The sequence below is a fragment of the Somniosus microcephalus genome, chromosome 10, assembly GCF_052327205.1.
Source record: "Somniosus microcephalus isolate GS21.2 chromosome 10, FLI_Smic_1.0, whole genome shotgun sequence".
NCBI lineage: Eukaryota > Metazoa > Chordata > Chondrichthyes > Squaliformes > Somniosidae > Somniosus > Somniosus microcephalus.
Window position 1 is genome coordinate 155,052,763 of NC_140996.1, and position 24,480 is coordinate 155,077,242.

Genomic DNA, 24,480 nt, shown 5'->3' on the forward strand with positions numbered 1-24,480 from the left:
ACAGGAGACGCAAAACTAAAAACAAACTAAACTCTCCTTTGCTCTACTATTGGTTTCAGAGCCTTCAGCTGTGTTAGACCTACTTTCTGGAACTTGTTACCTAAACCCTTTTTCTCTTCTCTCGCCATCAAAACCTTCTTAATACCCATATTTTTAGTCAAGCAGCATTATGTAAAGTATACAGTTTCTACACAGCTTCTTGAATATCAGATGGCACTTTTCCAGACATTATGGCAGATATATATGGTAAAAAGTTCATGCAAAAAAAAAACAATAACAGCCCAATTCAAACCGGGACCTTTCGTGTGCCTTTTCAGACTTCTCCATCCAGTCCCAATGTCTTATTTGTTTACTCTTAAACAAAAAATGTCAGTGAATAATAACAGAATTATAAAATATTTATTGAAATAGATTATGATTAGAGTATAGTTATTCTTGCTTGGAGGTTTTCAAACTTTTCAGTGTGGGGAACCTTATAGAAATGTTCACATCCTCTCAGGCATTGCTCCATCCTAACTTTCACAAGACTTTTCCCAAAGGAAAATACTTCCAACATTGCAGAAAATGTTTTTATTTCTGTAGAGCAACTATATTAACATATACCAACAAGTCAAAAATTATAGAGATCAGATTCCTTGCAGACCCCAGGGGATCCTCTTGCAGACTCTCTAGGATCCAGGGACACCAGTTTGAAAACATATGTGTTAACCTACTAAAATCAGCTGCTCTGTACAGAAATCACAGTACTGAATATACTTTTCTTCCATTATACTGTTTATACAAAGTTTTCTCCAAGTACGAGATAACTTAAAAAGGTGCAAATACGTTTCACTTTTCCTTGGGACAGAATAGACATGATTAGAATGACTAGCGTTCCAAGTTATGTGGCTGACATAATCCAACTGCCTCCTCCACCACAGTTTAACAAATTCAATGAATTGGTGGTAGGTAAATTTATTTAAACAGGAAATAGAAGTCAGTAAAGTTCAATTATTCAAAGCAAATTTTGAAGTGGATTAGCTCGACAGACCATGGGGACATTTGGCATCATAGTTGTATGGAATTCTGGTTTGGTCAGGTGGAGGGAAAGGGGACTTTGTTGAAATGCAATTGTACTGCCACTTTTTCATTATTGAAAAGCAGTTTTGGCTACGTAGTGACATGAAAGTGGTAACATAACCCCAAAATCAGTATAACTGCATCTGGGCTAATAAGAGAAAAACAAATAATTGGAATATTTAATACACATCAGATCAACTACCCCACATTCTGGCAATTAATACAAAAAAGTAACAAAAGTTTTCTGCTCTTAGAAAGAAATGAATTGCTTCAATCTGGAAAAATATAGCACAGAAAGGCTCCTGTGCAAAGAGCGTCTTGGAAGGCAAGGTATAAGATGATTTAGGGACTGATGGTAATCTAACATCTTTTCAACTGCCAAGGGAAAACTTTAATCTTCCAATGCGACATTACAAATTCCAACAAGTAAAAGCTAGTCAGAGTTGGACGGACTACACTGACAATACAGGAAACTTTGTGCTATCCGGAGGTGAGCTATCCGGCAATCTAGAGCCACCGGCAAAAATCAACAGCCGTTTTTTATTCTTTTTGTTTGTTTTTTTTGCTTTGTTTGAACAGTCAAGCTGTGCAAGGTCTGTAGCTATAGCAACAGCTTCAGCTACAGAGCTTGCAGGCCACACCCGAGTGTTTAGAAGCTGTTGCTAAGCAACAGTGTTTGTTGTCAAATACAGAGATAAGAATCTCCGTATCTCTCAACATTAACTCTGGAGAGTACGGCAGTTTTGAGGCAACGGCAGCAGCTCGGTCCCGTGGGTGCCGGATAGCACAAAGTTTCCTGTACCAGGAGAAGCAGCAAATTTTTAACAAAATCATTCAAATAAATATATGCCTTCCTGCGCTGATTAAAATCCAGTTAAAACCCGAGAAAACCCACACTTCATTAAAAAGCAAATTAGCCATTGATGGGATGAAGAGAGGCAATTGGAAAATGCACACAACGTAAGTTTCTATTAGATTGAAAATTATATAGCAATACAATTCACTGAATGTATTTAATGTGTAGTAGCCATCAAAGGAGGAGGGGCTTTGCATACAATTTTCAGAACAGTGTACACAAAGGAAATGGTACAGGTTAAGGTGTGTAGTAAGTCTAGGGTTGCAAAGGGGTGGAAAGTTTCCGGTAAATTTCCGGGAATTTTGCCCAAAAAAGCACATGCTAGCATAATATTGTTTTTTTTGTATTTCTTTCTTTTTTTTTCCCCCACAGGTCCTCTCTTAAAATTACTAAGAGATGGAATCTTAATTATTAAGGAATTTCTTAATCAATATATGTTTATCTTCTTACTTGGCTTGTTTTAATAATTACAAGTTTTGTGTGTGACTGTGAACAAATGTGTCCTGATTGGTTGGATGAATGGATGAGCGATTAGCTCCCTCTATTTGTAATATTTGCGTATCGAATTGTGATTGGCCTGCAGGCATCTGTAAGACTGCTATAGTTTTTTTTTTTAAAGATCCAGGTTAGGGATCCTGAGGGAAGTCATTTTGTTTTCTGCTGATGTTGTGATGATGCAGTAAGTAAATCAGACTTTATACCAAATAAACCAGTTACTTGTTGAACTCTGTTGTCCTTCAATTTAAAATATACAAAATAATACACTATTGGTGATGTAGCATCGTGTGTGTACAGGTCATGCTTCCATCACACGGAGCATCAGCAAAAATGTACTCACCCTGTTGCAATCGTGCTGATCGACCGCAGTTCGACACAGAGATGAATGCCCTTTATTTCTCTGCATAGAACAATGCCACGTTTACCGTCGGATGTGTGGAAGCATTTTACCCCAGGCATGAAAGATGGAAAGACTGTGTACATGTGCAAATACTGCAGAAAGCCATATGTAAAGAATGCCACAAAGATGCAGCAGCATTTATCCAACGATCTTGGATCACAAAAGGTCTTTGCAGTAGTTACTGACAATGCTGTGAATATGAAGGCTGCTTGGGCTCAAGTGGAGGAGGCCTACCCTCATATTACGTCTATTGGGTGCGCAGCTCATGGGCTTAACCTGCTCCTCAAGGACATCATGGGTTTGAGAACCATGGAAGCACTGTACAAGAGAGCCAAGCAAGTTGTTAAGTATGTCAGGGGAAAACAGGTAGTTGCAGCAACCTACAACTCCAAGCAAATGACAAAGAACAAGAACACCACACTGAAGCTGCCCAACAACACTAGATGGGGTGGTGTTGTCATAATGTACAACAGCCTTCTGGAGGGTAAGGAGTCGCTGCAAGAAATGGCAATATCCCAGTCTGGGGATATGGAAACCACCATCAAGAAAATACTGCTGGATGATGTGTTTTGGGAGAGAGTGGTTAGCAGCCTTAAACTACTCTCACCAGTAGCATCTGCAATTGCTCAGATTGAAGGAGATGACGCTGTCTTGTCAGATGTTCTCAGGCTTTTTACTGATTTAAAAGAACAAATCAGCATTGCCCTACCCACATCCCTGCTGCTCAAAGCAGAGGAGAAGGCAATTGTTCAATTCATACAGACGCGTCAAGAATTTTGTGTCAAGCCGATTCATGCTGCAGCATACATGCTGGACCCAAAGCATGTTGGGTGACCAATACTTTCTGGAGAACAGATCAACAGCGCTTACAGTGTGATTTCTACCCTCTCACACCATCTCAATCTGGATGTGGGCAAAGTTCTGGGAAGTCTGGCAAAGTTCTCTACCAAGCAAGGTCTTTGGAATGGGGATGGGATATGGGAATCATGCAAGCATATCAGTGCACATACCTGGTGGAAGGGACTTTGTGCATCTGAGGCCCTGTCACCTATTGCATCGGTGATACTCCAAATCCCACCTTCATCAGCGGCCTCTGAACGAAACTGGTCACTTTTTGGGAATACGCATACAAAGGTGCGCAACAGGCTGACTAAGAGAGTGGAGAAACTGGTGGTTATCCGGGCGAACCTACAACTTATTGAGCCAGATACAGAAGTGTCCACCACACAGCTAGACACTGACACAGAGGAGGAACTGGACACATCAGAGCCAGAGTCAGAGAATCAGGAGGAGCAATGAGTAGAAGACTCAGAAGACTCATGAGTAGAAGACTCAAAGGGACAAAATAAGGACAAATTACAGGCTAAATAAGCTGACGCTCTTTTTATTTTATTTTAGATGGGTCTTTTTTGTGGGGGTTCAATAAAGTTCAAAATTATAACCTAAATAAAGTTTTGAAAGCCTGTTTTTATTTGTATGGAACAGTATGTCTATTTTGACGACAAAGATAATATAAGGGTCAGAGACAAAAACCATCAGTGTGCAAAAAAACTCAAAATTCCCATAAATTCCCAAAATTCCTGAAAATTCCCATGGAAAGTTTCCTCTTTTAAAAATTCCCAGAATTTTGCAACCCTAAGTATGTCACATCCAAAGTACATTCTTGATGGTTTCTTATTCAATTAACAAATCTTTTCAAACAGCTGAACCAAACTTATCAGTCTCAAGTCACATCACTATTTGGGGGTGGGGGGGGGGGGGGGGGGGGGGGGAGAGAAGCCCTCAGGAGGAGGGTAACTATTTAAAAAAATTGGAGACCCTGTAGTGCGATGTTGATACAAGTACTGTAGCTGGAACAGAAAAGTTGATTTTCTGTATGAGAATAGAAAGTCATGACTTAAGAATTGCACCTGGCATGGTGGGTAGTAGGAGGTGGCACACTTCTGCTAGATGAGGGAAATATTAGGAACATGATGTACAGGGATAGGGTTGTTTAAAGATTACAGACAAATTGCACAATAGTAGGTTATCATTCAACTGATTGAGAGACAGCCTCTCCCCTTCACCAAATAAGACAAATACAAGAATAGAAATGAAAGTGGGACAAGGTTATTTTGTTGAGTAATCTATGTATTAAGTTGAATTATAAATTTAACAGACACAAAATGCAACAGCTAACAGTTCACAAAGTATGTTTGCCATTAAAGAAAAATTAGTGCGTGTTTTCTAAAGGTTTCAGCAAAGGTTAATAAAATAATTGAACTGAAAAACAAACATGCATCAGCTATTACATCCTGCTCAGGACAAGCCAAAAATGAAGTTAAATTGTTTACAACACTTTTTCTCAAAAGACAAAAGCATGAAGAGCATGCAAGAATCGCGACATCTTCGGATAGAAATGCACTACAATAAACTTTTGGCAATTTAAAGAACTCTTCTCCTTTCCAAGTCTCTCGGCACAACAAACTGGCCAAGAGGTTGGGTAAACACTTCTCTGGTAACTGCTGGCCTGGAAAAATTGTTCTTAGATACCAACAAACAATTAGAGATTTGTCAGTTTAATCCCCAATAAATTCTCGAAATAACTCTGGTAAAGCAAGTCATTTGCTCTAAATTCGAACATCTGTTATATAAAGGACAGGGACTCGGAGCCAATATCTGGAATAGCATTCCATAAACCGAAGGGGGTTGTGAAGCATTACTGCAGGACACTCTGGTTAGAACATGTTGAGATAGAACTGTAGCAACTTGTCTTGCTGGCATTTAAGCACCAATAACTCGAGTAGTGCCTGATGTGGTAATGGAGAAATTGCAACTTCTACATTTCTCTCTATCAAGGGCCAATTTCCACCCATTTCATGTGTTATGACAAACTAAACATTTTATAAATGTTTGAAATTATATGATAAAAGAGTGGGAAAAGTAACTGAGGAAATCACTTAAAAAGTAATCTCAGTGTGATGAAAACAAAACACACCCCTATCAGACATGAAAATGTCACTGTAAACAGGATTCATAAAGCAACATTTGCTCAGTTCCCAATGTACCAGCACTAATGTGGCATTCCACTACAAACAGGGAGGCACCAGAGAGACAGTACTAGGGTTGTTTCCACGAGTCCTCATGGTGAGTTCTCAATCTAAGCTATGTTGTGGATTATGGACAGAAAAGAGAGATGAGAATATAAAGCCACTCTTGCAAATGTTACAGATGCACTGATAGAGGCCCAGGAGCAGATACTATATTGGTACCAATATACTATAGTTAAATTGGCACTTAAGCCAATGGCCCAGATTTTGCAGTCAGTGACAAAGGAACAGCACTTGTTCATCACACTTGACAGCTGGCCACAAACTATTGGCAAGCTTTTGAGCAGCAACTTGCATTATTTAGAGATCATTTCCAACATGGCAACCTCTCCAGGGGATCTGAGGGGTCTATGAGCAGGACAAGCAACAGCGAGGCCCTTCAACCAATCAGATTGAAGAATTCTCACTGAGCCACACAGAGTCTAAACCAGGAAGTATAAATTAGATTTAATTCAATGTAAAATCATGTACAGAAAGCAAAATTAAGTTTGGGAAAGAAAGATGGGATTGAGAGATAAAAGAGACAGAGAAATTAGATCTCCAACACTAATTAAATTCTGAAGGAATGAGATTTCACACTTGTAAAATTAAATTTTCAGGGTCAGAGGTTGTTTGGCAGTACTTATGACTGATCATGCCATTAAGAATTAATTTACTCCTCAATGCACTAGCCCTAACATTTTCTGGTGTGTTTAGGGGGCAAGTACCTCTACTTGGCACCATTGCATTGATTTCAGTGCCGAGTCTATCAGCGAGGGCTGTTACAATGCACCTTGTGGAGGAATGGGGTATCTCTGGCAGCAACGTCCGGATTTCCACGTTTAAATACGCATGTGCGTACTCCGGAAGTTGCTGTCCAAGTTTCTCCATAATAACGGTGAGTGCTGATAGCTATCATCGTAAATTCCAGGCCAATATGTTTAATATGGTTACTGGAATGGCCAGATAGGTGGCAGATTAAATGTAATGTGGATAACTGTAAGGTAATATAATGTGAGAGGGATAAAACAAGGAATGGGAGTGTGTACTTAATAGAAAGACACAAAGCAACAGATGAACAGAAAGACCGAGGAGTTCAAGTACAGAACTCCGAGAGTGCTTGTGCAGATAAAGACCAATAGAATTCTGTGTTTTATAAAGTGGGGTGGGGGGGGGAGGAGAGGGGCAAACAACAACAAATTGCATTTATATAATGTCTTTAAAACATTTCAAGGCACTTCACAGGAGCGTTATCAGACAAAATTTGACACTGGGCACCTAAGGAGATGTTAGGACAGGTGGCCAAAAGCTTGGTCAAAGAGGTAGGTTTTAAGGAGCAACTTAACGGAAGAGAGGGAGGCTGAGGGGTTTAGGGAGTAAACAAGTAATGATGAATTTGCACAAAACATTGGTTAGGCCACAGTTAGAGTATTGTTTGGAGTTTTGGGCACCCCATTATTGAAAGAACATTAAAGCCATAGAAAGGGAAAAGCATAGATTCACTCGGATGATGCCAGGGATTGGAAACAATAGTTATGAGGAGAAACTTGAGATACTGGGACTATTTTTGTTGGGGCAAAGAAGGCCAAGAGGTTTTTAAAATTATGAAGCATTTTGATAACGAAGAATTGACTATTCTCTCTGGTTGGGGAGTCAGTGACGAGGGTCAATTTAAAATTGTCACTGCAGAGTGAGAAGAGAGGTTAGGAAAAATGTCTTTAGACAGAGGGGTGGAACATAGAAAGCGTTGCCACAGGAGTGGTTGAAGCAGGGAATATTACATCTTTTTAATGGGAAAATTAGATAAATATTTGAAGCAGAGGATGGTACAGGTATGGGGGGCGGAGGAAGAGCAGCACAAAGGGACATAAATTGCCTCCTTCTGTGCTATAAATGGGTCATTTTCCAGTTGGCAAGCTGTAACTAGTGGGGTGCCGCAAGGATCAATGCTTGGGCCTCAGCTATTTACAATCTACATCAATGACTTTGATGAGGGGACTGAGTGTAATGTTTCCAAGTTGCTGACGATACAAAGCTAGGTGGGAAAGTAAGCTGCGAGGAAGGTGCAAAGAGGCTGCAAAGGGATATAGACAGGTTAAGTGAGTGGTGAAGGTAGCGGCAAATGGAGCATAATGTGAGGAAATGCAAAATTATCCAATTTGGTAGAAAGGTTAGAAAAGCAGTTTAAGGTGAGAAACTCGTAAATGTTGGTGTTCAGAGGGATTTGGGCGTTCTAGTACACAAATCACAATGTTTACATGCAGGTACAGCCAGCAAGTAATTAGGAAAGCAAATGGTATGTTAGCCTTTATTACAAGGGGGTTGGAGTATAAGAATAAGGAAGTTTTGCTGCAATTACAGTATATGGGGCTTTGGTGAGACCACATCTAGGGAGGATATACATGCCTTACATGCAACGAAAGTTCACCAGATTGATTCCTCCGATAAGAAGGTCGTCCTATGAGAAGGGATTGAGTAGAACGAGCTTATATTCTCTGGAATTGAGAAGGAGGTGATCTCATTGAAACGTATAAAATTCTTAGAGGGCTTGACAGGGTAGATGCTGGAGAGTCTAGAACTAGGGGTCAGCCATTTAGGACCGAGATGGAGGAGAAATTTCCAGAGGGTTGTGAATCTTTGGAATTCTCTGCTCCAGAGAACTGTGGATGCTCAGTCATTGACTAGGAGATTAGGTTTTTGGACACTAAGGGAATCATAGGATATGAGGATAGGGCGGGAAAGTGGAGTTGAGCTGGAAGATCAGCCATGATCTTACTAAGTGACAGAGCAGGCTCGAGAGGCCATATGGCCTACCCTTTCTTAGGTTCTTATGTTATGTAGATCTAATATGCTTTTTTATTATACTTTTTCACCTCCCCAATGATAGACTTGCCACTGAACAATATTTCAGCATAAAGTTCTACAATTTAAAATGATTTCTCCAGAAATGGCCAGCAACAACACTCCTCTTCGCTCCCATCTCCCTGCTCCTCCTCTTAGAGGATCCTTTACATGCAGATGAGGTCTTGATTTAAAGTCTCATCCAAAAGACAGCAGTTTCAACGATGCACTGAAATGTCAGTCTATATTATATGCTCTTGTCCTTGAGTGGGGCTTAAAACCACAAATTTCAGATTCAACTTAGCCAAAATGACACTGGGCCAAAAATTGCGGTCGGCGGCATGCCTCCAGAGTAGGCTGCCAACCTGCAAAAAGAATACGCACCTACCTGATGGCGGCCTTCCTGGGTAAAATTGCTCTGACGCTGCGTGGAGGGCAGCGTAATGGCCCACGGATCCCAGGCACGCAGCCTGTGCGGAAGTGTACCCGAGATCACGTGGGTCTGGTCCTCCAATCAGGAAACCGATTGTCTTTCATTCAATTAAAATAATATATTACTTCATTATTACAGCCTTTAAAATACATAGAGATTTAGCTTTTACCGTGGGAAACCAATTCATTACTTATAATTCCCACTTCTAAACAAATACTGTGCACTGTGCAGAAAGTTATGAAATTTAAAAAAACCCTGCAACTTTAACATACACTAGGATTGCTTCTCATTAAAGCTTTTAAAGTTCCTGGATGTTACTTAATTTTTAAAAAAGCATTTTTTTCCACCAGCCTGTTTCCAGCAGCCGTAAAATTTCCTTACGTAATTGCTGGGCAGTTGGTGGGCAAATAGCCCAACTCTGCGCCAGCAACTAGGTCTCCGGTGGCAGAGCAGAGGGCCCGTCAATGCGTACGTTGACAGACTGCAAGTTTGGGATTTAGCGCATGCAGAAATCCCAAACTTGTGGTGGAATTCAAAGGCAGTACGAAGGCATATGCTGAGAGTGCACCGTCATACCCACCGCAAAATCTGGGCCATAATGTTTTACAGAAACATTGTTTCCTTGTGCTGTCTTAGGGACAACACTGCATCATCTGCCAACCTTCTTGGATGAAGCAGTGATGCAAAAGGACAAGATGCCAACTCACACCATATGCAACATATGGTGACTGAAGAAGTTAAAAGTTAGATTAGCGGCTTAACTGACTAGCTGGCTGATGTAATAAAGGAGAAGTCTGGCAGAACAAAGACAGTTGGAAAAAGCATATTACACGATGATTGGGGGAGTAAAAGAAGGTAAGTAGGCCATACATTGAACAATGGGCCGCCAAGATGTGATTTGCGAAGATGAGGTTAAGCGTACGTAAATTGGATAGAACAATAGCAGATGTGGAAACGGCAAATGAGATAAACAAGATGTGTTTTGTGGAGATGTGATTAAGTGTACGTGACTTGGACAATTAATTGGCCAAGTCCCGACGATGTGAAGGAAACAAGATGCAAGATTGTATATAAGCCAACTGCTCGAATGTAAAAATTAGACTCCCGTCTCAGCTCAAACTGAGAGGGCCTCTCCCTGCACGTGCTTGAATAAAGATCGCTTGGAACCAGTACACGCTCGTCTCCATCTGCTTTGGGGCAGAGAGAAATCCCACAAGTCAGCGTAGTTGGCAGGATTCCCAGGACGCAGTCGAACGACCAACCATAATGGGACCGCAAGTTGGGTGAGTACTTTATATTACCAACCATAGTTAGGTGCGGAACCCCAGAAGGCTGGACATGAGACTGTAGGGAATCCGAACAGGAGACTAGCGGGTACTGGAGTGATCTCTGCGCAGTAGAACCGCGAGCCGCCGTAGGTAAACAGAACCGCGTTGTAGCAGAAAGGTCCGAGTTACTGTTTGCGCAGGCCAGAGGTATAAAAAAAAATGGCCACTGGAGGGGCAGATTGGGGACCGGAAGGGTCCATAACCAAATTTATAGCAGGAAAAAATAAGAAATTAATTGAGAAAATGAAAAAGGCTGGAGTCAGAACGACAGTCCGGACAGACAAAGGGAATGGTGGGGCACCCAGTGTAAGGGTAAGGAAGAGAAGGGAATACTTATAATTATTAGTAGCTCCTTAGGACTCGGTAAACATGTACAAAGTTATATAGAAAAGGAAAAGGTTAAGATCAGTGCAGTCCGGGCACCGGGACCAAGGTTTAGAGTGACAAACGATAATGACGATGTTGACTGGGGAGAATTGGCGAAGAAAGCCGCAGATTACACCAGACAGGACGATGACAGGGGTTGGAAGCCCCCACCTAAATATGATGCAGAGGGACCATTGGCCCCGCCACTCCCCGAAACCGGGACGAAGGGTGTAATGACCATGGCACCTATTACGATGGAGATTAGACAAGTGGGAAATGGGTAGGCTCAGACTACAGTACGATATGTCCTGTTCACCCTAGCCGAGAAACAGATGACAACGAGGGACCTCCCGACCCCAAAACAAACCATGCAAACACAGACTTTTGGAATAAGTTAGGGGAGACGATAGATGTACACTCACTTCACCCGGAAGATATACACGTCCTTGTAAAGTCCAAGGTACCCTGGCAAACCTGGCTAGGGATGCCCAACTTAATCCTTAGTGGAAATTGGCAGGATGCACGGGGATTGAATCAGCTAGGAAGATACAACTGTTTTAAGCGATTGGTAAAGGGAGGACTAGGGAAAGCCCGATCTAACTGGTCAGCGGTGGTGGGACTAACCCAGAATAAAGGCGTAGCGAAAATACACCATGTATTGCGACTTCTCGGGAACAGATAACCCAGGCAGAGACGATCCAGTGTTTCTAAAAATGTTAGTGCAGAACACCAGAAGATCCTTGAATTAGGAATACTGGTGGGAGCTGACTGAAGAAGTTGTGGAGTGGGCCACCGAGGTAGATACGAGAAGCAGAAAGGGTAAGGAAGCACACGGCGGGAGGGTAGCGGCAGTGACCCGTTCTGGGAATTGTTACAACTGCGACAAACCCGGACACAGGGCCCGCGAATGTAAAATGGAGAAAGGGAACAAGGACCAGAGGTGTGGTAACTGCCATAAGACGGGTCACAGCTGAGCAGATTGCTGGGCCAGAGGAGGGGGCAAAGAGGGCCAGGGACCTAGACAGGGGATAGTACAGTCTAGCACCCCCCTGACCCGAGAAGTAGTCAGGGAAATGATAAAATTAGCCGCAGGGAAATAGATCGTACCGGCCCCTAGAACGACTGGAGTAGGGGACCCCCGGATGTTTATTGACGCACTGTTAGGGGGCCGGTGGTGCAGAATGTTAATAGACACCGGAGCCCCCGTATCCATAATCAACTTACCCCTCCCCACTACCCGACACCACATAGTTATAGCAAGAATAGGTGGAAGACCTCTCCGAGCCCAATAGAGCGAGGCCATATTGCTGGAGGTAGGAGAGCTGATGATCCTGGCCCACTTATGGGTCTGCAAAACCACAGAGGGCACGGTCCTGGGAATTGATATACTCCGGGAGTTAGGCGCCCTAATAGACCAAAAAGGGGGGGGGGGGGGCGCGAGTAGTTTGGTCTCGAGCACACAGCTACGCAACCGAGGCCATCGCTGCAGGAACGGCCTGCCTAGGGATGGCCAGCCTTATTGAAATAGACTGGAAGGAAAAGGGAGCCTGGGGTTTGATCTGTCAACAGGTCCCGGAGGTATGGGCAAAGGATAAGCAGGATTGCGGACTAGTAAAGACAACGCCTGTAACAATAAAGTGACCACAGCACAAACCACATAGACAGTACCCAATAAAACCCGAGGCTCAGCGAGCAGTGGCGGACATTGTCCGCCAGCTCGAGGAACAGGGAGTGGTGCGAACAACAATCTCCTCGACTAACTCACCGGTATGGCTGGTCGGAAAGCCGGACGGGTCGTACCGCTTAACGATCGATTATACAGCCTTAAATGATGCAACCCCAAAAGGAGTATCCCATAGTTGCCAGTCCGGCGACAATATTCAATGGTCTCAAGCCAGAGTACAAAATATTCACTGTCTTGGACATAGCTAACAGATTTTGGTCGATTCCATTGGCACAGGATTCACAAGAGAAATTTGCCTTCACGGTAGGGAATAGGCAGTATACGTGGACGCGGGACCCGTAAGGATTCCACAATAGTTCAGCAATATTTCACCGAGCTATGAGCTCGATTCTAGAACGCCTCGATCTGACCCGGTACAACAGTACTATACTACAGTATGTGGATGACCTCCTTAATGACCGGAGGACAGGTGGGGGCAGTCGTGACGGTCCTAGAGGCTCTGGCAAACGCTGGCCTCAAGGCAAATCCTAAGGCGGCCCAGATAGGCCAGACAAGGGTGCAGTATTTGGGGTACGGCATAGGACAAGGAAAGCGGTCAATGCCCCTAGACCGAAAGGAAGCCATTAGAAAAATGCCCCGACCACTGAATGTGCGGTGCATTCGCAGGGTCATGGGCCTCATCAACTACTGTCGTAATTTTATAGAGGGATTCTCACAAATGACCGCCCCCATACAGGACTTAATGAAAGGAAGGAAAATGGCACTGGATCCCATAGAATGGGGGGAGGAACAGGAAAGGGCGTACACATAACTGAAACAGGCGCTCATATCTGGCAATCCGAGTGCTGGGGCTGATATGAAGAGACCATTCCACATTTATACAAACAATGACAATGGACACTACAGTGACACAGGTACACGGAGACCGAATGAGGCCCGTGGCATACTTCTCCACAAAACAATCCCCGGTTGTCACCAGAATACCCCAGTGTGTGGCCACAATCGATTGTGCAACCTGGGCGGTGAGGACCAGTGAGCCGATAGCTATGACGGGAGAAGTTATCTTGCACACGAAACATACCCTGGTGGAGTTATTAAACACAGGCAGATTAAAAACAGTCTCAGATAGCCGAAAGGCTACCTGGGAGGTCATGCTATTACCACGGGATAAGTCAGTAAAAAAGTGTCAGAAATATGGGCCCTAACCCCGCAGAAGGCATCACGGACAGAGAAGGGTGGAAAAAGAAAAAGGGGCAGACAAGGATGAGCATGGGATTTCGAAAAAGGAGGGGCGAGTAGTAGCCCCTGAATGCATATGGCAAAACCTGCTCAAAATCTATCATGGGGATCAACACTCCGGAAGAAATGCTATGCACTGGAGTATAGAATGGTGCTGGTGGTGGCCGGGGATGGGCAGGGACATAGCAAAATATTGCCACAGATGTATTACCTGTGCCCAGTACAAGGCCGGCAAGGCCGTAAAGATCAGATTGTCCCACCAGCTTCGGCCTAAGGGGCCTTGGGAGCAGGTCCAGATAGACTTCATCGGATCTCTGCCCCCTAGCCAAGGTAAAACATATTGCCTAGTGATGATAGACCAGTTCACACGATGGGTAGAGGCATTCGCCACAAGGGATTGCTCTGCTACCACCGTCGCAAAGATTTTCGCTGAGGAAATAGTACCCCGATGGGGGGTGCCACTGCAAGTAGACTCAGATCAGGGAACACACTTCACTGGCAAAGTCATCAAGCAGACATGCACCCTATTAGGAGTAAAACAGAGGTTTCACAAACCATACCACCCACAGAGCTCGGGAATGGTAAAGAGAATGAATAGAACCTTAAAGGCGTCACTCGCAAAGACCATTGCCGAGCCCGGCAGGGGATGGGCGGACCTACTACCTGGCATCCTAATGAGGTTGAGGGCTACGCCCAATCGCACAACCGGACTAACCCCGTTTGAACTAATGACTGGGCGGGCCATGAGACTGCTCAAGAGCACGATCACGGGTAGTGAGGACGTGGGACCAGCCCAGGACAGGATTAGGTGGTTTATTAAGGAACTATGCAAAACAACTGCATGATCTGAGACAGGAAGTCAGGGACCAACAAATAGTCAGGGATATGGAAATAGAGGAAGAACAACATTTACCAGCAGTAGGGGACAGGGTGATGGTAAGAGTCTTACCCACCAGACCAGGATGGGCACCTCGCTGGCAGGGACCCTACAAGGTCCTAATGACCAGCGACACTTGCGCATGTGAAAATATGAAAGGAAAAGGTCAGTGGAAACACTGGACACAACTTAAGAAATTCGAAAGCACAGTAAATAATAAGGACTAAACCGGTGATGACCGGCGTCCACTGTTTATCTCCCTCTACAGGACTCAGATATGGATGACCTTACTGATATGCCTGGCCACGGTGACCACAGAAGGAGCCACATCGCTTGACCGAAAGGGAGTAATGAGGCCTGTATTACAAGAACTCGAGTGACGTCTGTTGCAATCGTGAACGTGGGGCGTTAACTGTCACGGTTGATAAATCAGTGTATTTAAATTGTAGCTCCGGGTTAACGGGTGTAAACATATTTGACAAGCCAGGTGATACAGGGGATAGGGGTAACACGGGGTTGGCTGTTAAATGGATAAATATGAGCAGGTATGCTTCGGGAAGAAGAGTGATGATGCATTAACATGCGTACAGGGAGGAACTATGCAAGTTCAGGAAACTCTCTTTCAACCGGCACCTAAATATCCGGAAATCTCTCTTAACCGGCAAAATTCAGGAGTAGGTTCAGGTAAGTTTTACCATATATTAGTGGCCGTGTAACTGGGGTTCCTGGATCTGTGGCCGTGCAACAGGGACTCCTGGATCTGTGGCCGTGTAACCGGGACTCCTGCACAAGTGCCGTGTAACTGGGACTCCTGCACAAGTGCCGTGTAACCGGGGCTCCTGCACCTGTGGCCGTGTAACCGGGGCTCCTGCACCTGTGGCCGTGTAACCGGGACTCCTGCACCTGTGGCCGTGTAACCGGGACTCCTGCACAAGTGCCGTGTAACCGGGGCTCCTGCACCTGTGGCCGTGTAACCAGGACTCCTGCACAAGTGCCGTGTAACCGGGGCTCCTGCACCTGTGGCCGTGTAACCGGGGCTCCTGCACCTGTGGCCGTGTAACCGGGACTCCTGCACAAGTGCCGTGTAACCGGGGCTCCTGCACCTGTGGCCGTGTAACCAGGACTCCTGCACAAGTGCCGTGTAACCGGGACTCCTGCACAAGTGCCGTGTAACCGGGGCTCCTGCACCTGTGGCCGTGTAACCAGGACTCCTGCACAAGTGCCGTGTAACCGGGACTCCTGCACAAGTGCCGTGTAACCGGGGCTCCTGCACCTGTGGCCGTGTAACCGGGACTCCTGCACAAATGCCGTGTAACCGGGGCTCCTGCACCTGTGGCCGTGTAACCGGGACTCCTGCATCTGTGGCCGTGAAACCGGGACTCCTGGATCTGTGGCCGTGTAACCGGGACTCCTGCACAAGTGCCGTGTAACCGGGACTCCTGCACAAGTGCCGTGTAACCGGGACTCCTGCACAAGTGCCGTGTAACCGCGGCTCCTGCACCTGTGGCCGTGAAACCGGGGCTCCTGCACCTGTGGCCATGTACGGGGCTCTCGTACCTTGGTAAGTATACCTCTCTGTAATCCGGACTTTTTGATCAACTGGCAACATGCCGGTCCCGTTGGTGCCGGATAGAAAAAAAGTTTCCTGTAATATGCGGGAGGGATTTCACTCAGATGTCCAGGGTACCCCCAGCAGGAAGGAGGAGGGTGGGAACTATGCCCAACCTCCAAGTGCACCAACTCTGATGACTGGTGTTGGAAGCTGAACCCCTGGGATACTCCCACCACCACAACCACCCCAGTAACAGGAGCCCCGAAGCTCACCACTTTGACTACGGAGGAACCTTTGAGGTGTCCACAGCCTAGCTCGGGACCCAAAGGGGGGCTCGTGATCCGGGATTTTGACAGGCGCTTATTTGAGAATGTACACCATGAGATAGTTTCGGTTGTGCTCAATATTAGCCAGATGGTGTTACCCAAATGGTGCGAGTGACGTACAAAGGTCATTTTACCATCGGTTCCTCGACATGACAGTTAATGATGTCCTCCCAGCCTCTGGGGGACGCGTGCGGTCGAGCCTCTCTCGCCGCAAGAGGAACCTGGTAAATGACATAGCCACTGCTTACAGTGCAGGGAGATCCACAGTTAATTCCCTGGATAGGAATGGTATTAGCTATACCCAGTCTGCAGGAATGGGAATCCAAGCCCCTCTGCAAGGTAGAGAAGGTCGGGATCATAAGAGATGGCAATTGGCTCAGATACCACCACGCACCCAGTTATGCAAGCCAGAAAGGTTCCTTCTTGACGGGGATCTCGCTAGAGGGATGCAGAGAAAGGGGGAGTAACGTAGCCTGCCCACATCCCGTGGGGACGGGGCCAGGAGACATGTGCGGCTTCAACACCACCCTAAACTGTACCCTTGAAATTTCCAGCGCCCGCCATGAGCCAACGCGAGCAGCACACCGGGGAAAAGGAGAATACTGTGTGACCACCAGTGAATCTCAATACCAGTATGGAAACAGCCAGTGCCCAGCTCAAGTTTCTGCTTCCGCCCCCGGGCCCAACAACGATTGGACATGCAACCATAACCTACCTACGGTCGCCCCGTGAGGAACAGGTGAGTCCAACTGAGGAACAGGCGAGTTCAACTGAGGACCTAAAGACAGCATGCTCGAATATGTACTCCCTGAGGGGAAGGACACCAGAACACCTACTGGAACTGAGGAAAGAGACCGGGGCGATAATTAAGCAGTACCGCCAAATTGAACAGGAGGTCAAACAACTGGGGAAGGATGTGGAGGCCAAGCTGGAAGATGCCGCATGGCGGCGGACACTTTGGGACTGGGGTATTAGGGTGGACATACACACCTGGATCAGAATTGCATCTCATGTATTGGTGGTGGTGCAGTTGCTAATTGTCATCATACTTATGCTTGAGTATTGTACTCGATGTAAATGACACCGTAACCGAACCATTGCTAAAACCGTTGTTAAAACACTGTATAGATTAGGAGAGAAACAGGGAATGTTAGAGGTAGTTTAAGTAGCCACACCAGTGCGAATCCAACCACCTGCCTGGCCAGCAGTGATGGGGCGAGGAGCACGGGCAGGTGAAGTTAGTTGGCCATCTTGGGCTATCACAGGCTATCACCAAGGGCCAATAGGGGGGACTGGCGAGGTTAAAAGTTAGATTAGTGGCTTAACTGACTAGCTGGTTGATGTAATAAAGGAGAAGTCTGGCAGAACAAAGACAGTTGGAAAAAGCATATTACATGATGATTGGGGGAGTAAAAGGCAAGTAGGCCATACATTGAACAATGGGCCGCCAAGATGTGATTTGCGAAGATGAGGTTAAGTGTACGTAAATTGGATAGAACAATGGCAGATGTGGAAACAGGGCAAATGAGATAAACAAGATGTGTTTTATGGAGATGTGATTAAGTGTACGTGACTTGGACAATTAATTGGCCAAGTCCCGAAGATGTGAAGGAAACAAGATGCAAGATTGTATATAAACCAACTGCTCGAATGTAAAAATTAGACTCCCGTCTCAGCTCAGACTGAGAGGGCCTCTCCCTGCACGTGCTTGAATAAAGATCGCTTGAAACCAGTACATGCTTGTCTCTGTCTGCTTTGGGGCAGAGAGAAATTCCACAACAGTGACCTAACTCCTAAAAATCAAGGTTTGTATACATAATTTCTTTTAAAAGACTTTTTTCATATGACAAAATGTTATCCAAATTACAATTAACCTTGCATTACATCTATATATATACTAAAACACTACAGTATAGTTAATACTACTAGACATCTACTCTAACGAACAAACTTCCATTTATATAGCACCTTTCACATCCTCTTCGCCCCATCTCTTCCCCTACCATTCTTCACCTTCTTCTGCTCATCTCATCCCACTTCTCCCCTTTCCATACTCCCCACTATCTCCAGTACTCCCACAACACCGCCCTCCTCCTTACACCCCCTGCAGTGCCACAACTGGTGGGAGGATGTAATTACAGCATATTTTACATAGGAATTAATAATGGAAACTGCCTATGTTCAGATTTATAATGGAAGCATAGAAATTGGGACAGAATACATGACTTTAAAATGGTAACTAATTACTTCTGCAAGACGTCAGCCTTAGCTCAGTGATAGCACTCTTGCTTCTGAGTCAGAAGGTCGTAGGTTCAAGCCCCACTCCAGGGCTTGTACACATAATTTAGGTTCACACTTCAGTACAATACTGAGTGAACGTCATCGTTTGGATGAGACGTTAAACCGAGACCCCGGTTGCCGTCTGCGGTGGATGTAAAAGATCCCATGGCACTATTTGAAGAAAAGCAAGGAAGTTCTCCTGGTCAATATTTATCCTTCAACCAACATCACCTAAAAAAAGAGATAATCTGGTCATTTACCTCATTGCTGGCTGTGGGAGCTTGCTGTGTGCAAATGGTTGTCACATTTCTCTACAACAACACTTCAAAAATACTTAATCAGCTGTGAAGCATTTTGGGATGTCCTGAGGTTGTCAAAGGTGCTATATAAATGCAAGTTCTTCTTTCTTTTTTCACATCCTGGTCCATTATCTCCCCACCACCCCCTACTCTCTAACCCCACTCCATAAGACAACTATGCTTGGTCTTGACTCTCCATATACAACACACACCTGCCACGTTTCCTACATTACAACAGTGACTACACTTCAAAAAAAGAGGCACTTCATTGGCTGTAAAGCATTTTGGAATGTCCTGGGGTTGTGAAAGGCTCTATATAAATGCATTTTTTTTTACTATTCAGAGTTCATATGATCACTTATCACCACTAATCATTGGCGTCACTCCGCCAAGCTTTGCAATGTTGAAGAATTAAAAGTGTCTGCGTCATTTTACCATTAGCTGACAGAAAGTGGGCCTTTACTGATCTGCATGCTTCAGCTACTGTAAACCTACAGGTAAGCCAGTCAAATTATAAAACTGAATAGAGTCAGGCTGCTGAAATGGGCAGACACATGGCAGATAAAATTTAACACAGAATAGTGTGAAGTGATTCATTTTGGTAGGAAGAATGAGGAAATGCAATATAAACTAAATTATACAATTTCAAAGGGGATGCAGGAACAGAGAGACCTGGGGGTGTACGTGCACAAGTCTTTGAAGGTGGCACGAGAAGTTGATAAAATTGTTAAAAAGGCATACGGGATCCTTAGCTTTACAGAAGCAAGAAAGTTTTGCTAAACTTTTCTAAATCACTGGTTAGGCCTCAGCTGGAGTATTGTGGCCAATTCTGGGCATCACACTTTAGGAAGGATGTCAATGCCTTGGGGAGGATGCAGAAATTTACTAGAATGATAACCGGGGTGAGGGGCTTCAGTTATGTGGGGAAACTAGAGAAGCTGGGATTGTTCTCCTTATAGCAGAGCAAGTTAAAGGGAGATTTAATGGAAGTGTTCAAAATTATGAACGGTTTGACAGAGTAAATAAAGAGAATCTGTTTCCACTGGTGGGAGGGTCAGTAACCAGAGGACAGATTTCAAATAACTGACAAAGTACCAGAGGGGAGATGAGAATTTTTTTTTATGCAGCAAGTTGTCATAATCTAGAATACACTGCCTGAAAGCAGATTCAACAGTAACTTTCAAAAGGGAATTGGATATATATTAAAAAGGAAAATTTTGCAGGGCTATGGGGAAAGAGCGGGTCTAATTGGACAGCTCTTTCAAAGAGCCAGCACAAGCACGCTGGGCAAAATGGCGTCCTTCTCTACTGTAGGATTCTATATTAAAATATAGAAACAGAACATGAAAACATTCTAATCTAAGTAGATGCTCATTAAGCGCCTGAACACATGTATGGCGTTACACAACAGCATATCTCTGAACTACATATTGCACAATAAATACAGGAACCTTCAGAAAATGTCAATAACCATTTCAATCATTTAAGTTCAGTAATCACAATAAAAACCCGCTTGAAAGGAAATGTATATTGTATGTATAATAGACATTTGTCACAGAAAGAGAAACAAGCACTGAAATTAAAGCAGCTGTCATGGGGTGAAGTAATTACAATTCGGTGGTTTCACATTCCTTTGGCAGCAAAAGTAAACAAGTTTATTTCTTTAAATGCAATATATGATCATAAGCTTCTGGCAGTGCATTGTTTTGAATCCATAAATTTGTCCACTCTTCATAAACTATACAGCAGACATCCCGAACACACAACTCAAATTAAAACATTGTCCATAGCAAGCTTGAACAATAATTATACAGTAACCTTACAACTAACAGTAGAAAAGGTGCACCAATATTAGTCATCTTTGAAGTACCTTCCCCTCCAACCCCGCTACCTGCAATCCCCTACCCTCTACCTTCCAGCCCCTCTGCCCTCCAGCCCGTCACCTACTCTCCAACCCCGCCCCCCGCTCTCTACCTTCCAGACCCACCCCGCCCTCTACCCTGCAGCCCCACCCCGCCCTCTACCCTCCAGCCCCAACCCGCCAGCCCAAACCCCGCCCTCTACCCGCCCTCCTCCCAGTCCCCCTTATACTCTGCCGTCCAGCCATCTGCACCTATTCCCCACCCCTCCCTCCGTCCTCAGCCCCTATTCTCCAGCACCCCCTGTCCTCAGCCCCTATTCTCCAGCCCCCCATCCTCAGCCCCTATTCTCCAGCACCCCCTGTCCTCAGCCCCTATTCTCCAGCACCCCCTGTCCTCAGCCCCTATTCTCCAGCCCCCCTGTCCTCAGCCCCTATTCTCCAGCCCCCCTGTCCTCAGCCCCTATTCTCCAGCCCCCCCTGTCCTCAGCCCCTATTCTCCAGCCCCCGTCCTCAGCCCCTATTCTCCAGCCGCCCCCGTCCTCAGCCCCTATTCTCCAGCCCCCCCTGTCCTCAGCCCCTATTCTCCAGCCCCCCCCACCTGTCCTCAGCCCCTATTCTCCAGCCCCCCCCTGTCCTCAGCCCCTATTCTCCAGCCCCCCTGTCCCCAGCCCCTATTCTCCAGCCCCCCCTGTCCTCAGCCCCTATTCTCCAGCCCCCCCGTCCTCAGCCCCTATTCTCCAGCACCTCGTCCTCAGCCCCTATTCTCCAGCCCCCGCCGTCCTCAGCCCCTATTCTCCAGCCCCCCGTCCTCAGCCCCTATTCTCCAGCCCCCCCTGTCCTCAGCCCCCCCTGTCCTCAGCCCCTATTCTCCAGCCCCCCCTGTCCTCAGCCCCTATTCTCCAGCCCCCCCGTCCTCAGCCCCTATTCTCCAGCCCCCCCGTCCTCAGCCCCTATTCTCCAGCCCCCCCCGTCCTCAGCCCCTATTCTCCAGCTCCCCCCTGTCCTCAGCCCCTATTCTCCAGCTCCCCCCTGTCCTCAGCCCCTATTCTCCAACCCCACCATCCTCAGCCCCTATTCTCCGCCCCTATTCTCCAGCCCCACCATCCTCAGCCCCTATTCTCCAGCCCCCCCCGTCCTCAGCCCCTATTCTCCAGCCCCCCCCCTGTCCTCAGCCCCTATTCGCCAGCCCCCCCCGTCCTCAGCCCCTATTCTCCAACCCCACCATCCTCAGCCCCTATTCTCCGCCCCTATTCTCCAGCCCCCCCCCTGTCCTCAGCCCCTATTCTCCAACCCCACCATCCTCAGCCCCTATTCTCCGCCCCTATTCTCCAGCCCCACCATCCTCAGCCCCTATTCTCCAGCCCCCCCCCTGTCCTCAGCCCCTATTCTCCAGCCCCCCCCTGTCCTCAGCCCCTATTCTCCAGCCCCCCCCTGTCCTCAGCCCCTATTCTCCAGCCCCCCCCTGTCCTCAGCCCCTATTCTCCAGCCCCCCCTGTCCTCAGCCCCTATTCTCCAGCCCCCCCTGTCCTCAGCCCCTATTCTCCAGCCCCCCCTGTCCTCAGCCCCTATTCTCCAGCCCCCCCTGTCCTCAGCCCCTATTCTCCAGCCCCCCCCGTCCTCAGCCCCTATTCTCCAGCCCCCCCCCCCCTGTCCTCAGCCCCTATTCTCCAGCCCCCCCCTGTCCTCAGCCCCTATTCTCCAGCCCCCCCCCTGTCCTCAGCCCCTATTCTCCAGCCCCCCCCCTGTCCTCAGCCCCTATTCTCCAGCCCCCCCTGTCCTCAGCCCCTATTCTCCAGCCCCCCCTGTCCTCAGCCCCTATTCTCCAGCCCCCCCGTCCTCAGCCCCTATTCTCCAGCCCCCCCCCCCTGTCCTCAGCCCCTATTCTCCAGCCCCCCCCTGTCCTCAGCCCCTATTCTCCAGCCCCCCCCCTGTCCTCAGCCCCTATTCTCCAGCCCCCCCCCTGTCCTCAGCCCCTATTCTCCAGCCCCCCCTGTCCTCAGCCCCTATTCTCCAGCCCCCCCCCTGTCCTCAGCCCCTATTCTCCAGCCCCCCCTGTCCTCAGCCCCCCCTGTCCTCAGCCCCTATTCTCCAGCCCCTCCCCTGTCCTCAGCCCCTATTCTCCAGCCCCCCCCTGTCCTCAGCCCCTATTCTCCAGCCCCCCCCCTGTCCTCAGCCCCTATTCTCCAGCCCCCCCTGTCCTCAGCCCCTATTCTCCAGCCCCCCCTGTCCTCAGCCCCTATTCTCCAGCCCCACCATCCTCAGCCCCTATTCTCCAACCCCACCATCCTCAGCCCCTATTCTCCAGCCCCCCGTCCTCAGCCCCTATTCTCCAGCCCCCCACCGTCCTCAGCCTCTATTCTCCAGCCCCCCCCCCTGTCCTCAGCCCGTATTCTCCAGCCCCCCACCGTCCTCAGCCCCTATTCTCCAGCCCCCCCCCCGTCCTCAGCCCCTATTCTCCAGCACACCCCCCCCCCGTCCTCAGCCCCTATTCTCCAGCCCCCCTGTCCTCAGCCCCTATTCTCCAGCCCCCCTGTCCTCAGCCCCTATTCTCCAGCCCCCCCTGTCCTCAGGCCCCTCCTATCCAGCCCCCCCCTGTCCTCAGCCCCTATTCTCCAGCCCCTCGTCCTCTGCCCCTATTCTGAGCGTGTCCTTGCTGTCCTCTCTCACTCACACAGTGTGCGTGACTGTAAGGTGCACGGATGTTGTTCCAGAGGCCGGTCTCGTACTCACAGGCTACGTAGGCAAGCAGTGCGAGTGCGATCAAGAGCTTCATTATCCTTCGGTTGATGCCACTGAACAGAGCCGCCAACCGCTTCTTTACCATTCTCTGCTACCCCGACCGCCTTCAAATTCCAGGTTGGCCTGCTGCGCATGTGCAGCCAGTTGCCGCGCAGGCGCCCCAAACTCCACCGGCGGCATTGTGGGATAGCATTGGTCCTCCCACACCGGACAACTTCTCATCCTCTGGGAGCAACGAAGGTGGAGAGGGAACACGCCAAGATTGCAGCAAGACCTGTGTAGAATGAAGCTTTTTATTATTTCAATTACAACACGTTGTGGTACAGTGATTCACTATCATGCTGTACACAGTTGCATTGTAATGTTTTTGGAAGAAGATCATGAATACAAACCATTCATGAATTTTCTGACCCATTCTTCAACTAAACTTCTGTATCCCTTTTTTGACAAGCATTCATCCAGTTCGTTTTTTTAAAACCGCAATGGCATTTGATTCCAATAACAAAATACTGTGGATGCTGGAAATTTGAAATAAAAAATTGCTGGAAATACTCAGCTGGTCAGGCAGCATCTGTGGAGAGAGAAACATCCTCAGCTTCATATATGATACTGTGACGGATCGCCACCTGAACGGGCGCAATCCACTTTTCCGTCCGTGGAAAATAAATCGGGCACCTTGCCTTTAAGAAGCATGCTGCCTTTAAGGCATGACAAAGGAGCGGGCGTCGCCCTCAGTGTGTACTCAAAAGCGCGGGTGTCGGCCTCAGTCTGTTT

General features: G+C 47.1%; 1 protein-coding gene across 2 annotated transcripts in view; it reads right to left on the reverse strand.

Annotated features, from left to right (window-relative positions):
* Positions 1–23,918, reverse strand: part of uxs1 (UDP-glucuronate decarboxylase 1) — a 144,006-nt gene extending 120,088 nt beyond the window's left edge. The window contains exon 1 of one of the 2 annotated variants that reach the window (XM_085999002.1): positions 23,698–23,918. In XM_085999002.1, coding sequence (XP_085855128.1) covers positions 23,698–23,791 — 94 coding nt within the window. In that variant the 5' untranslated portion in view covers positions 23,792–23,918. Of the gene's footprint in view, positions 1–23,638; positions 23,657–23,697 lie in introns of those variants that run through there. The other variant, XM_085999004.1, reaches the window with a different exon arrangement.
* Between the last annotated feature and the right edge of the window lie 562 nt (positions 23,919–24,480).